Source organism: Myotis nattereri (assembly GCF_964212035.1).
Source record: "Myotis nattereri genome assembly, chromosome: X".
NCBI classification, from domain to species: domain Eukaryota; kingdom Metazoa; phylum Chordata; class Mammalia; order Chiroptera; family Vespertilionidae; genus Myotis; species Myotis nattereri.
Genome location: NC_138078.1, coordinates 108298730 through 108313410, shown reverse-complemented (window position 1 = coordinate 108313410; position 14681 = coordinate 108298730). Strand labels below are relative to the sequence as shown.

The window sequence follows — 14681 nt, the reverse complement described above, 5'->3', positions numbered from 1 at the left end:
TGTTATTTCATGCAGAGGAGTAATGATTTTAGTATCATTTCAACTTTTAAATAATAGAATAATAGAAGGATTAGCCAATTTCCTCTTAACCATCTGCCAATCTGTTAACCATACAGTGCATTAATGTGGTTTATGTGACATTTGTGAACACACATCCTGACTAAATTAAAAAACATTTGAGTACTTTGCCTGTTACTGTGTTTGTATACATACACAGACATTTGTATGGTAGGCTTGTGTTTTGAGTTATTTCTTGCATACTATTTCCTGATATTGATACCATTGTAATTAGCTAGTTATTAATAATAGGAAAGAAACAAAAGGAAGGCCAAACATTATGAGCATGACCATCTGGGCAGCTTCACCAGGAAGCTGCAAGTTTACACTCCCCAGGGAACCACCAGCCTATTCCCTACGAATCACTGGAAAACCATGGATTGGCAAGAATGGGTGGGCCCAATGCAAGCCCTCAAAAATTAGGGCATACATAATCCCCCCAAAATAGTAATTCATTTTCTTTTGCTCCTGGCTCTTGTGGCTCTTGGCTCTCTTGCATTTGCCCATGTGGCCCACAGCCATGTAGTCCCCACATACAATGGACTAATGGATTACAGTGGGGAACACAAGCTAAGCTAGCGTGAGGCAGGACTGGACACTGATCAGTTATGGAAATGAAACTCTGGACACTGGCTCTGATTTTAGCTCTGCTGAAGCCACAGCTACACTTCTTCTATGGTGGGGCAAGAGGAAATTGGACTCTGGAAACTCGGATTTTATTCCACACAAATAAAAATCACTCATTCTCCCATGTGAGTCTCAGAAAATTCTTTTTCTCAGGATATTGCAAAAAATTCACTCCTACGAGCAACAGGAGGGGATGAGGATCTCTCCCCACCATTAACAATATGATTTTTCTCCTTTCACTTTTGACCAGTCAGTTAGGGGTGACCAGGCCAGCAGGGAAGGGCAGTTGGGAGCAACCAGGACAGCAGGGGAGGGCAGTTGGGGGCAATCGGGCTGGCAGGGGAGCAGTTAGGTGTCGGTCATGCTGGCAGGGGAATGGTTAGGGAGCAATCAGGCTGGCAGGCAGAAGCTGTTAGGGGCAATCAGGTAGGCAGGCAGGCGAATGGTTGGGAGCAAGCACTCCCGGATTGTGATGGGAATTGGGCCTAAACCAGCAGTCAGACATCCCCCGAGGGGTCCCAGATTGGAGAGGGTGCAGGCTGGGCTGAGGGACACCCCCTCCCCAGTGCATGAATTTCGTGCGCTGGGCCTCTAGTATTTTCATATATCTGTTGGCCATTTGTATGTCTTCCTAGGAGAGATATCTGTTCAGGTCATCTGCCCATTTTTTAAATTGGATTGTTTGCTTGTTTGGTGTTGAGTTGTATGAGTTCTTCATATATTTTGGATATTAATGTCTTGTTGGAACTGTTGTTTGCAAATAACATCTCCCATCCAATTGGTTGCCTTTTTGTTTTATTGTTGATTTCTTTTGCTGTGCAGCTTTTTAGTTTGATATAGTCCCATTTATTTTTGCCTTTACTTCCCTTGCCTTTGAGATCAAATTCATAAAATGTTCTCTACAACCAAGGTCCATAAGTTTAGAGTCTATGTTTTCTTCTGTGTAATTTATTGTTTCAGATCTTATGTTTAAGTCTTTGATTAATTTTGAATTGATATGTATACATGGGGCCAAACTGTAATCTACTTTTATTCTTTTGCATGTGGCTTTCCAACTTTTCCAGCACCATTTATTGAAGAAACTTTCTTTTCTCCATTGTGTATTTTTGCCTCCTTTGTAAAAAATTATTTGCCCAGCCCGGCTGTTGTGGCTCAGTTGGTTGAGCATCATTCTGTGCACCAAAAGGTCGATGGTTTGTTTCCTGGGTGGGGCACATGTCTGGGTTGTGGGTTCAATCCCTGGTAGGGGTATGTACAGGAAGCAGCTGACCAGTGTTCTTCTCTTGGGTTGATGTTTCTCTCTCTCTCCCTCTCCCTCTCCCTTCTTCTCTTTCTCAAGTCAATAAAAACATATTAAAAGTTATTGGCCCATATATATGTGGTTTTATTTCTGGGCTCTCAATTCTGTTCCATTGATTTGTGTGTCTTTTTTTCTGCCAATACCATGCTGTTTTGATTATCGTAGTTCTGTAGTATAATTTGAAGTCAGATAGTATAATACCTCCAGCTTTGTTCTTTTTTCTCAGGATTATTTGTCTATTCAGGGTATTTTGTCCTTTTTCATAAAAAAATGACACTGGGGCCAAGCAAGCCTGGCTCAGTGATTGAGTGTCAGTCTGTGAACCAGGAGGTCACAGTTCAATTCCTGGTCAGGGCACATGCCTGAGTTACAGGCTCAATCCCCAGTGTGGGGCATGCAAGAAGCAGCCAATCAATGATTCTCTTTCATCATTGATGTTTCTAGCCCTCCCTTCCTCTCTGAAATCAATAAAAATATATTTTAAAAAAATGACATTAGGATTTTGATCAGGATTGCATTAAATCTGCATGTTGCTTTGGGTAATATGGACATTTTAACTATATTGATTTTTTCCAATCCATGAACATGGAATATCTTTCCATTTTATTGTGTCTTTTTCAATCTCTGTAGTTTTCAGTATACAATCCTTCACATTCTTTGTTAATTTTCTTCCTAGGTATTTTATTTATTTTTTTGTTTGCAATTACAAGTGAAATTTTTTTCATTTCTTTTTCTGAAATTTCATTGTTAGTATATAGGAAAGCAGTGGATTTTTGTACATTGATTTTGTATCCTGCAACTTTACTGTATTTGTTTATTGTCTCAATAGTATTTTGGTGGCATCTTTAGACATTATATATATATATTATATATATAATATATATATTACATATATATTATATATATATATTATATATATATATGAAAAAAGTGACACTTTTACTTCTTCCTTCCCAATTTGAATGCTTTTTATTTATTTCTCTTGCCTTCCATAACTATGTTGAATAAAAGTGGTGAGAGTGGGCATCCTTGTCTTGTTCCTTATTTTAGAGGAGAAGCTTTCAGTTTTTCACCACTGAGTGTGATGTTGGCTGAGTGTTTGTTATATATGGCCTTGCTGTATAAGAATAAGGTATTATAACTTTTCTGTTAGTGGATCTTCTAGCTGTGTTATTTTTTAAGAATCATGAATGAAAGGAGGATTGAGATGAATTATAAGAGAATAAGCCTCAATACTTACCTGGCAGGGGAGATACCATGATCACGAGAATAAGCCTCTATTTTATCAAAATATCCATCTGGCCAGAATTTTATTAATATTTCTTGGGGGAGGGAAACACATTTTTCAGGAGAGAAAAATACAGCAGGTCCTTGAATAATGTCGTTTCATTATAACATTGGTGAGATGCAGTAGGAGTTGAACTCTTGTTTATATCAATTAGCTTGTGGTAAAATTGGTTTCATTATATGTCTTTTCACCGCAGTTCCAAGAACCTATTGACAATATTGAGGACTTATTGTAATTATTTTGACCATAATCAACTAATAACATTTTTTCTTAGAGTAACTTCTAACCTACTGATTTTGAATGATTATATGTTTTTAGTCACCCTTCTACTGGATTAGGTAAAGTTGGTTTGTGAATTTTCTTTAGATGATTAATGTATTTAGTTACGAATCTTTATTAGCATCTATATGGACAATAAAAAGCATCATTTATTCTTCTTCCAGAACAGGTATTTATGTTATCCGGATGTGAGTGTCATGGAAGTAGTCATGTTTTAATTTTTTTATTCGCTTAATAGGTCACTTTAGACAATTGTGTTGAAGTTGGGCGGATTGCCAACACCTACAATCTGACAGAAGTGGATAAATACGTTAACAGTTTCGTCTTGAAGAATTTTCCTGCATTGCTGAGCACTGGGGAGTTCTTGAAACTCCCCTTTGAGCGTCTTGCCTTCGTGCTCTCCAGTAATAGCCTTAAGCACTGCACTGAACTTGAGCTCTTTAAGGCTACCTGTCGCTGGCTACGATTGGAAGAGCCTCGGATGGACTTTGCTGCAAAATTAATGAAGAACATACGATTTCCACTGATGACACCACAAGAGCTGATTAATTATGTGCAAACCGTGGATTTCATGAGAACTGACAATACTTGTGTGAATCTCCTTTTGGAAGCCAGCAATTACCAAATGATGCCATACATGCAGCCAGTTATGCAGTCAGACAGGACTGCCATTCGGTCTGACACCACTCATTTGGTTACACTAGGAGGAGTGCTGAGGCAGCAGCTGGTTGTCAGCAAGGAATTGCGCATGTATGATGAAAAGGCCCATGAATGGAAATCATTAGCCCCTATGGATGCCCCAAGGTACCAGCATGGCATTGCCGTCATTGGAAATTTCCTCTATGTCGTTGGAGGACAGAGTAATTATGACACAAAAGGAAAAACCGCTGTCGATACAGTCTTCAGATTTGATCCTCGATACAATAAATGGATGCAAGTTGCATCTTTAAATGAAAAGCGCACCTTCTTCCACCTAAGTGCCCTCAAAGGATATCTGTATGCAGTTGGTGGGCGAAATGCAGCTGGTGAACTTCGTAAGTTTCTTTACCCTGAAATTCTTGTCAAATAAAAAAATAAACAGTTCTTTAACATGAAAGACAAAAAAGTGTAGTTAGGGTTACATTTCAAACTGTTTTTTCATAGAAACTATCAGAGGCAAACAGTATGCATTATCTGGGCATCTATTATTGGCCATGGTACAAAAAATATCTCATAGATTCATCCATATGTTGCAAAATATTTGATTTGCACAGTATGTATGGTTTTCATCTTGAAGGTTTAACTACAAAGTGTATCCTGCTAATTTAAATTATAATAGAATCTTGGACAGAAGTTTGGCATGTTCTCTAATTTTTCATTTTTAAAAGCCCACATACTATTTTACCAAACAGGTTAAAATTCTTCCTTACAGAGCACTGATTTTTATTGTTTTTTTTTTCTTTTACATAATCTGTTACCTATCAGAGGCCACATAATAAGATAATTTTCTTTATAGATTAAATATGCAAATTTCAATATTATCCAATGTTTATTTACTGTGAATATTATAATCTGTGACTATTAGTTTTAAAAATAATTCTCTCTTGGTGAAATACCAGTTTTCTTCACTGTAAACTGACCTGGTAAACTTTGATGGTCACTCTTTTTTTCTTCTAACCAAAATTGGTCATATGTACAGTTAACATAGCAGTACTTTGACTATATAAATTAAAAGCAGAAGGTATATTTCTGTTATTTTAGATAAAATTGGAATAAGATTGGTGTTCAAAGGGAAGTAAGAAAAACCACATTTTATATCATGCCTTTCATCTCTGTCATGACCATCATTGTTTGGCTTTTCCCTCCACCCCTCTTTTTTATTTTCTGTTACAGAGTCCCTGTAGTTATCCAGTATTCCAGGTTCAGAATGCTAGGAAAGTTTAAAATATTGGCTTGGGATAAATTAAGAGTAATTATGAGAATATTTCTCTTCAGTAGTCTAAGAAATAAAAAGTAGTTTAATGGATTTGAGAGTAAGCTATTTATCAGAGACAAAAATAACAGCTCTCAGCTCTTATACTTTTCAGCTTATCAGGTCCTTATTTGTTAGTGACATAGTCTTAATAGTATTGATCTTTCCTACCCAGTTTTTTTCCTCCTTTGTTGTTACAGATATTTTTTTCGAAGACCAAACTTTCTAGATTGTTGGACTAGGTTCCATGACAATGAACCACACAGGTTTCCCAATATATTTTAATAATTAGACTTTTAAAAGTATTTGAGATGTTAGTACCCTGAGGTTAGAATTTCCATTTTAGTCGCCTCAGTCAGCCCATACACATTATTTTCATGTTATTATATTATTTTAAACTTATGGTATCTAGAAATATCCACAAGATACAAGCAGTGACTTGGCACTTTCTTAGAAAAATCATGGGTCTAAGATAATCTTTATGAGTTCACAAATTATTTGTCATCAACTCTGGCAGTCAATGGTCATTTTGAAATAGTTTTTCTCAAAGGAAATAGCTCAATTTTTTAGTCTGTGCTTACTTGTTGATGTTATCATCCCTGTTAATGTGAAGCTATTAAGTTTTCAATATATGCTCCTCATATTAATTAGAGGCCTATTCTTCTGAGAATCTATAATCTTTAAGCTAAGAAGAGTCATTACATACAACCAAGAAGCTAGAGGTTTTATTTTTCTGACTTGTTCCCCACCCTGTTTGAGCTCTTCCCACGTTATACTTAGTGGAGAACAAGGAGCAGACTACCCCATTGGGCAAGTGTCTGGCTTCCTTGATCATGTCTTTTAGAAAACACCGCTATATCTTATTAAAAATGATCTGTGTTTCAGTTTGAAAGTGAAAAGAAACATTTAAAGGCCAACTATTTGATATTCTTTCCCTTTAAAATCATCTCCTATAATCTATAGGTAACTAAACTTTTGTAGAAAATGATTGCTTCCCTTAAAATCAACCTACCCAGCAAATCCAGTCTATACTAAGTATTTTAAGTTAAAATATATTGGACATTGTTTTAAAAAATTATGTGATTGACTTATCAAGTGCACTCAAAGTAAAATTCTTGATTCCAGGAGAACTTTCAGGCCAAAGGAGCCATTACATAAAACAAAGAAGCAAGAAGCTTCATTTTTTTTTTCTGGACCCATCCCACTCCCTTAATGTGTCTCTTATGCTAACCACAAGTGGGAGCAAGAAGTGAACTGTCCTATCTTGTCACATTCTTTATTATTGATATAACCAAGTCTGATGTAACCTGCCCTGATCACATCCCCAAAGAATAGTATCATTAAGTTCTGGATTCTGTTAATAATGTTTTTCTTTGCATAATTTAAAAAAGTATATGTGTCAGTTCCCCTCTCTAATTATCTTGGGCCCATTGTTTTTGCATAATAGCAGATTTGGGTTCTAAAGAAATTATTTTTTAAATATATTTTTATTGATTTCAGAGAGGAAGCGAGAGGGGGAGAGAGATAGAAACATCAACAATTTAACAGGCTCATTAATACCAGCACATCAATTATATATAGGCAATGATTATGAAAAGAAAAGTGACACCATTTGCAAAGCATTTTAGATAATTTTAATGCATTTGGCCTTTTAAGTATTTTCATGGAGTGCATGGTATTAAGCCCCCAGTACATCAAAATGATACCACTATTGTGTGTATGAGCCTGGCATTTTGCTGAAAGATAACTCTTTAGAAACACTGCCTTACTTTGACATCACGTACAATGGGAAAGTAGGAAAAGCATAAGAATAACTGTCACTTAAGTGAAAAAGGAGTCAGTTATTTCTGGCATCTTTCAAAATTATGTCATATATGCAATCGATCTTCTATTGAGGTTTTCTATATTGAAGAGAAATATGACAGCTCAGATAGCTTTCACTTCAGTTAAATATTAATAAGTCAAGCTTTCAAATAATGAAATAACTTAATAGAAAACAAGTTAGATTTTTCAAATAAATGTATAATAATCTTGCTGAAATTTATCAAATGCCTCCATATCCCTTAATGGATTTAGGGTTTTCTTCATTAAGCAACAAATCACTAGCTGGCACTCTAGGATTCTAGAGCCCATCCCCCCCTCTATGGGAGCCATCTTTGTCCAAATGGTTTTCTTCAGGCCTAATCTCTTTCCCAATCTCCAAGAACATCACCTTTTGGGACCAATTCTGGGCTCCAGTGGAATCACCTGAGAAAATAAGATTTCTGGTAATATATGTGAAACAGCCAACCTAAGTGTAATTCTTTAGTTGGATAAGGCCTCTAATTTATATACCAGGCTACCAGACTACTGAAGATGAGAGGAGTCAACAAACTTTTGTAAAGGGCCCGAAAAAAATATTTTCAGCTTTGCAGGCTGTAGGAACTCTTCACAACTAATCAACTCTGCTGTTATATTGCAAAAGCAACTATAAGCAATTTATAAACAAATGGATGAGACTGTATTCTAATAAAGCTTTTATATACAAAAACAAGAATGTGAAATGCATAAAATTTTCATATATTCTTCCTTTGATTTTTCCCAACTTTTAAAAAATGTAGAAACCTTTCATGGTTTTATCTTGTGGCTCATAGAACAGCAGATGGCATACTGGATTTGACTTCCTATCTGTAGTTTGCCTGACCCTGTTCTAGATTTTCCCAGTTACCTCATTACCAGTCCCAACTCTCATATGATGGAACCACTGCTTGTGGCTCCAACTCCTTGTCTTGCATCATTCCTTGTTTCTACCCTGTTGAATTTGTGGCACTAAACTTGTAAATATGGAAAACAGAAATAAGGGCATGTATATATACTTTTTAATTAAATATATTCTATCTTAAACTGCTATTGACTTTACTAATAACAACAGCAATTCTGCATGAGGAAATTAGAAATTACATGATGAGAAGAGCTAAAGGAGATCAATTATTTAGAAGACACATTTATAGATGATGAACAGTTATATATTATGTTATTGGTGGTTAATAGCCATCTTATACTTAGGGACTTCTGTATGAGAAATTATACATATGTTTAGATGGATTATATATGTATAGATGGATTGTTATATCCTCTATTAGGAAAAAAGTGCAATTAACTTACTGACAGAAAAATAGCATTATCTTTCTACATAGGTAAAATTTAATGATCATAAAGAGTGAGTAGTCATTCAATTTCTAGCTTCACTATAAAAGGAATAAGAGGAAACTAGTGGAAACTGCATCAAAACAGATTGAATTAGACATAAGGTAAGGCTGTTACACTCTAGAAATTTCAAAGTTCAAAGCAGAGTTCTTCATTGAGAAAAACACAGAACTACAGTAAAATCTGTCTTTGACCTCAAACAGATGGGAAAGATAATCTCTGGAAGTCTTTTAAATTTTTAAAAACCTTTTACTGACAGGATGTGCGATTAGACTCCTTTTTTATCAGCTAAAACTCTATCATTAATTACTTTGCTGATGCCAAGTACCAATCAATCTACTAGATTTTCTATAAGTGTAGGGAGATAATAATGTCCATTCAGTAGGAGTTTGCTTGTCAAGTAGGTGCAAATCATGCTAAAGGCAAATGGAAATGCACATTTAAAGACATCAGTAACTGGAATTAGTCAAATAAAACTGCAATATATGGCAGTTTTAGCTCATTATTAATTGTGAAAAAGTCCCCCCATCTTATTTGGGGGAAAGATTTTGCTACTTTATGGAAAGGTTTAGAAGAAATAGAGTTGTTAAGGGTTCAAGCCCGAAGCAGAGAACAAAAGTAACAAGGGAATAGATCAGAATGAGAATTGTAAAAGCCTTCGGAGTAAGACTGAAAACTCAAATCTAAACTAAGTGAAAGGGAAATTAGTAAAAGGTGTTAGAGGAGAATTAAGTACTTCACATAGTGAATTTGATGAAGAAATGAAAGTATTGAATAGAGTAGAAAAGTACTCTCTTTCAATTTCTCTCCAGTTTTGCCATGTTATTTCTTAAATAGGAAACCTTGTTCAAAGGATGATTCATCAGTTAGAATTTCATTTGGCTGCGAGGAGCAAAACCTTATTCCAGTGGCTTGATCAAATAGCTCCACTCAGACTTCCGCTTCCATTTCATTGTCTAGAACTATATTATATGGTCATCTCCAGCTTGAAGGGGACCTCACAAGTTGAATTTTATTTTAAATTTGGCACAGTGCTTCCCTGAGAGTGTTATAGTTCTGTTAGTAAGAAAGCAGGGTTAAGGGAGATAAGAAATCGAGTTAGCAACTGGCAGTATCTGCAATGAATTGTATAAACTTTTCAAGTCAATCTAGACTCTGTGCTTTTAAAAAAGGCTCATATTTTCTATTTGTCTGGATTGTCATTGTTCTATTTTTTAGTTTATAACAAATTGATATTTACATAAGTTGAGGTCACTTTTCTAAAATATTTTGTTAAAATTTATAAATTTATTACTGAGAGGAAGTATCACTAATAAAAATCTTAACTTCATATTATGCTGCAAATCATTTTCAAGTTAAGAGCAGTATTGGCTGCAACAGTGTTGGGTATATACAAACTATTGGCTTTAATGTATAGTTGTAGATAAATTATTGTCAGTGTCCATTTCGTAGTCTGGATATGAAATAAAGCAATAAGCACGAGAACATATACCAAGCAGTGTGCATACTTTTATTCTCAACTTACAATTTTGCTTTATATCTATTAACCTTTTTTTTCTATATGGTATATAAACACGGGGGCCTAGAATTGAATTTTTTCCCCTTATGATTATTTTCTTCTCACATTTTTTAAATTGGGAGAAATGTCAAATTACAAATATACAAGAAAAGAAATCCTAGTAATTTCTGCAGTGACAGAAATGTGTTAGATTATTACACTAAGTATCTAGTCTAATGTAACATGTAGTAATGGTTCAAATTATTAATATAATATCAATAATTAAGATGAGACCCCCAAAGAATATCTCATACCTATAATAGATATGTTTCAGTTAATTGGATATTATTATTCTTCCACCTAAAAATAATTAACTGTAAAATTTGAAATTATGAATTATTTTCTTCATTTTTTTAAAACAACAGCTACAGTAGAATGTTATAATCCAAGAACAAATGAATGGACCTATGTTGCCAAAATGAGTGAGCCCCACTATGGCCATGCTGGAACTGTGTATGGAGGAGTAATGTATATTTCAGGTAAGCACTTATGATTCAAGTCCTATTAATACAATACATAAACTTTTAAAAAATATATATTTTATTGATTTTTTACAGAGAGGAAGGGAGAGGGATAGAGAGTTAGAAACATCGATGAGAGAGAAACATTGATCAGCTGCCTCCTGCACACTCCCTACTGGGGATGTTGCCCGCAACCCAGGTACATGCCCTTGACCGGAATCGAACCTGGGACTTTTCAGTCTGCAGGCCGACGCTCTATCCACTGAGCCAAACCGGTTAGAGCAATACATAAACTTTTAACTGTCATTATATTTCTATATAATTTTAATAAAATAATCCAGGAAATGGAAAATAAAAATATAACTTATGCTGATTTTAGAAGATAAATGTATTTTGGCCACACACACACATATATTTTTCTAATAAAAAATTCTGAACCAGCTACAGTTCGCTTACAGTGTCCCCATAACAAATTTCATTCTCAAACTGTTGGTATTTAAATCATTCTTCTGTAGAATTTAGAAAAGAGACTATTTTAATGTAATGTTCACCTCTGGTATTGAAATTTTCTTTTGTTAGACAGGTTCTTATCATTTGGCTATGACACAGATTACCTCCCAGTGGTCAGCAAACTGGGGCCTGTGAGCCACATGTGGCTCTTTGGCCCCTTGAGTGTGGCTCTTCCGCAAAATACCACGTGCGGGTGCACACATACAGTGCGATTGAAACTTTGTGGCCCATGTGCAGAAGTCGGTATTTTGTGGAAGAGCCACACTCAAGGGGCCAAAGAGCTACATGTGGCTCGCGAGCCACAGTTTGCTGATCACTGCTTCAGACAGTGTGTCCTCCTTTTGAGGGCCTGCCAGTGCCAGGCCAGCAGTTACATTATGAGAACAAAGGTGTTCAGGTGATGTTTGTGCTCTGAGTCTCTGAACATTGCTCTATGAAATCTGCAATCAAGAAGGATAAGGGAAAGACCTGGATTGTGAGATTGGCAGGTTTTTGGTGTTAAATTTATGAGTAACTCTGGGATGTCTTATATTGAGTCATCCAGAAAATCATACCCTCCACTAATCAAATCATTTATAACACCTATCTATTGTCTGTGTGTAGATGCCATGCCATTATGAGAGCTCCAAATCCTCTGAGGAAAATGACATCTGGATTGTTCTAGTGGTGATTTGGCATAACTAGCATATATTGCATACATGGCCTTCATAATCAAGAGTAAGATAGGAACCATAGCTGAGTTTTCAAACCAAAGAACACTGTTTTGCCTTCTGATAATTCTGTAAAGTCCAAAAATAAATTTAAAAAAACAAAAGAAAAAAGTAGTGATTTCCATCTGACCACCAGATAGTGGAGCTTTGATATGATATAGCTGAAAATTAGTTTATTTCTCTCCCTAATCTTCAGAACATACAATGTGATTTTTTTATTGTAAAGACTGATTTACTTGTGATCTAAGAATACACTTTGTAGATGATATCAATTCAATTGATCAGTAACCAATTATTGCACATACAAAATTCCATATATATTAAAATAATTTTTTAACTTTGTAAATGTCCATGCTGATAGAACGTGTCATTACCCACCCTCAGCCCACCTACCAACAACTCTACAGAAACAAATAATTCTGAACATTCTTATAAGCTTGTACATTTGCACAACACTTTCAACTTTTCCAAAGCATTTTGATTTATTTCAATTTGTAGTCATAGTCACAGCCCTAATGAAATAATTAGCGTACATATTTTTATTTAGCAAGTGAGGAAATGGGCACCTAGAATTTAAATGTCCCAGCCCTGTGCTCTGCCCCCAGAGGGTGCCTAAAAGCATTAGGAGTGAATAATGCTTTGTAGTTGGAATATACTGCAGACCCAACTCTAAAAGGGACAACTTTTTTTTTCATTCAGTAAAGCCTCTTAAATCCCATGGGTCTCTATTTTACAAAGTCATTGCAATAATATAAACTATATTTTTGTTCTTTAAGAAGATGAAAATATTATTTTCTTTTTAATCCAGGGAAAGTATATAGAGAGGACAGACATTTATAAGAATACTATTCATAAGCTATAAAATGTCATAACTGAGGCTAGAAGTTAATTATCTATGACAGAGAGCCTTTTATTTACTTTTGAATGTTTATAGTTGTTTACCTCATGTCTATTGTTTCCATTATGTAGGAGGAATTACTCATGACACTTTCCAAAAGGAGCTCATGTGCTTTGACCCTGATACTGACAAATGGATTCAGAAGGCGCCAATGACCACCGTCAGAGGTCTGCATTGCATGTGTACAGTTGGAGAAAGGCTCTATGTCATTGGTGGCAATCACTTCAGAGGAACAAGTGATTATGATGATGTCCTAAGCTGTGAATACTACTCACCTATCCTTGACCAGTGGACCCCAATTGCTGCCATGTTAAGAGGGCAGAGTGATGTTGGGGTCGCTGTCTTTGAAAATAAAATCTATGTGGTTGGTGGATATTCCTGGAATAATCGTTGTATGGTAGAGATAGTGCAGAAATATGATCCAGATAAAGATGAATGGCATAAGGTTTTTGATCTCCCAGAGTCCCTTGGTGGCATCCGAGCTTGCACACTCACAGTTTTTCCACCTGAAGAAACCACACCATCACCTTCTAGAGAGTCCCCTCTTTCTGCACCTTAAGATCACCCCTACAACTAAGATGCTGTAGTCCTATCTTTGCAATGTGTCATGATTCTCTTCTTTTGCTGCCCCCTCTTAAATAGTGTATGTTAGGATTAGCCTCCAGTAATTGATGCAGATATTGGAAAAAAGACAACATTGATGTTATTTGTGCTGTTTGTTTGGCTTAGAGTGTTTATAAAGTGGTAACAAAAACCATTCTGGAAATGTACCCCATAGAAGCTGATGTTTAACATACAAAAAGAAAAAAAAGTTATTGTCTTTAAAATGTTTCTTCAGTGCTTTTTTGATGCTGTGTACTGGGTATGAGGTATTTGTCATCTTACATTAGAAAGCCCAATAAATCACATTGAAGGTGGATTGTAGTAAATATACAACTGTGCTAACTAGGCTTCAAGTAAAAAGTTTTCCTTTCATCTTGAGTGTCAAAGGGAGGCAGCCTGCTCCAACAGAAACAATAGACAAAGGTTGCCAACTCGCATGAGCTACCTCCCTCTTTTCATAAAGCATTTTTGACGTATCTGTCAACCCACCTGTCTGTGTGGGTGCATTGAGAATATATAATGTTCCTTAGACGCACAGGAGAAAGAGTAACTGACATTCACCAATATTAATTTTTAAAATGCAGCATGCCCCTCTAATTATAAACAAGGGTTGGGAGTTTTTAAAGTGTGTATAAATACATCCACACACATAGAAATATCAAATGCGAAACTTTAGAAATTGAATGGCACGTCAAATAAATGTAAAAAAAAAATAAATTTGTTTAAGAAAGAAGCTTCCATTAAGATGGGAATTCAGTATGTACATACTGAATGCACATATGTAGAGTCATGCTGAATTAAGTGGATGAGGGCTGGAAATTTTGAGCAAAAAAAAAATCTGTCACTTGACCCAGTTTTACCTTCCAAAACTGTAAATTACACCTTCTCCTTTGCTGTTGAGGTAACTTCCATATTGTATGTATTCTGTATACTCTCAGTTCATAAGGTTATTTAGCACAAAGTAAAGCAGCTTCACCTGGCAAGCTGCTTTTGCTCAGTGAATTCAACTTCCATGTTTTATCTTTTTGTTCAATAAAAAAACATTTAATGTCATTTTGGTCTGAAGAATCTCATTGTTGTCTGATTTGACTTCCTTTTATTAAATACTCCCACATTTTGCCATAGCAAGATTCAAATGAGCAGAACTCAGAGCACTGAACAGCTTGGATTAATTCATATTAATGACTCATTCAAGGGAAAAAAAATGATTTGACCAGATCTAACCTCATTGGTCAAAACTCATTGCTGATTGT

At 35.6% G+C, this 14681-nt stretch overlaps 1 protein-coding gene across 3 annotated transcripts in view; it reads left to right on the top strand.

The window, feature by feature from the left end:
* The window catches only part of KLHL13 (kelch like family member 13), a gene marked incomplete at its 5' end in the record, with an annotated part of 119668 nt that extends 105187 nt beyond the window's left edge, over positions 1 to 14481 (top strand). For 2 of the 3 annotated variants that reach the window (XM_081081137.1, XM_081081138.1), the window contains 3 exons: positions 3790 to 4585; positions 10612 to 10725; positions 12897 to 14481. In XM_081081137.1, coding sequence (XP_080937263.1) covers positions 3790 to 4585; positions 10612 to 10725; positions 12897 to 13384 — 1398 coding nt within the window. In that variant the 3' untranslated portion in view covers positions 13385 to 14481. The remainder of the gene's footprint in view (positions 1 to 3789; positions 4586 to 10611; positions 10726 to 12896) is intronic. The other variant, XM_081081139.1, reaches the window with a different exon arrangement.
* Between the last annotated feature and the right edge of the window lie 200 nt (positions 14482 to 14681).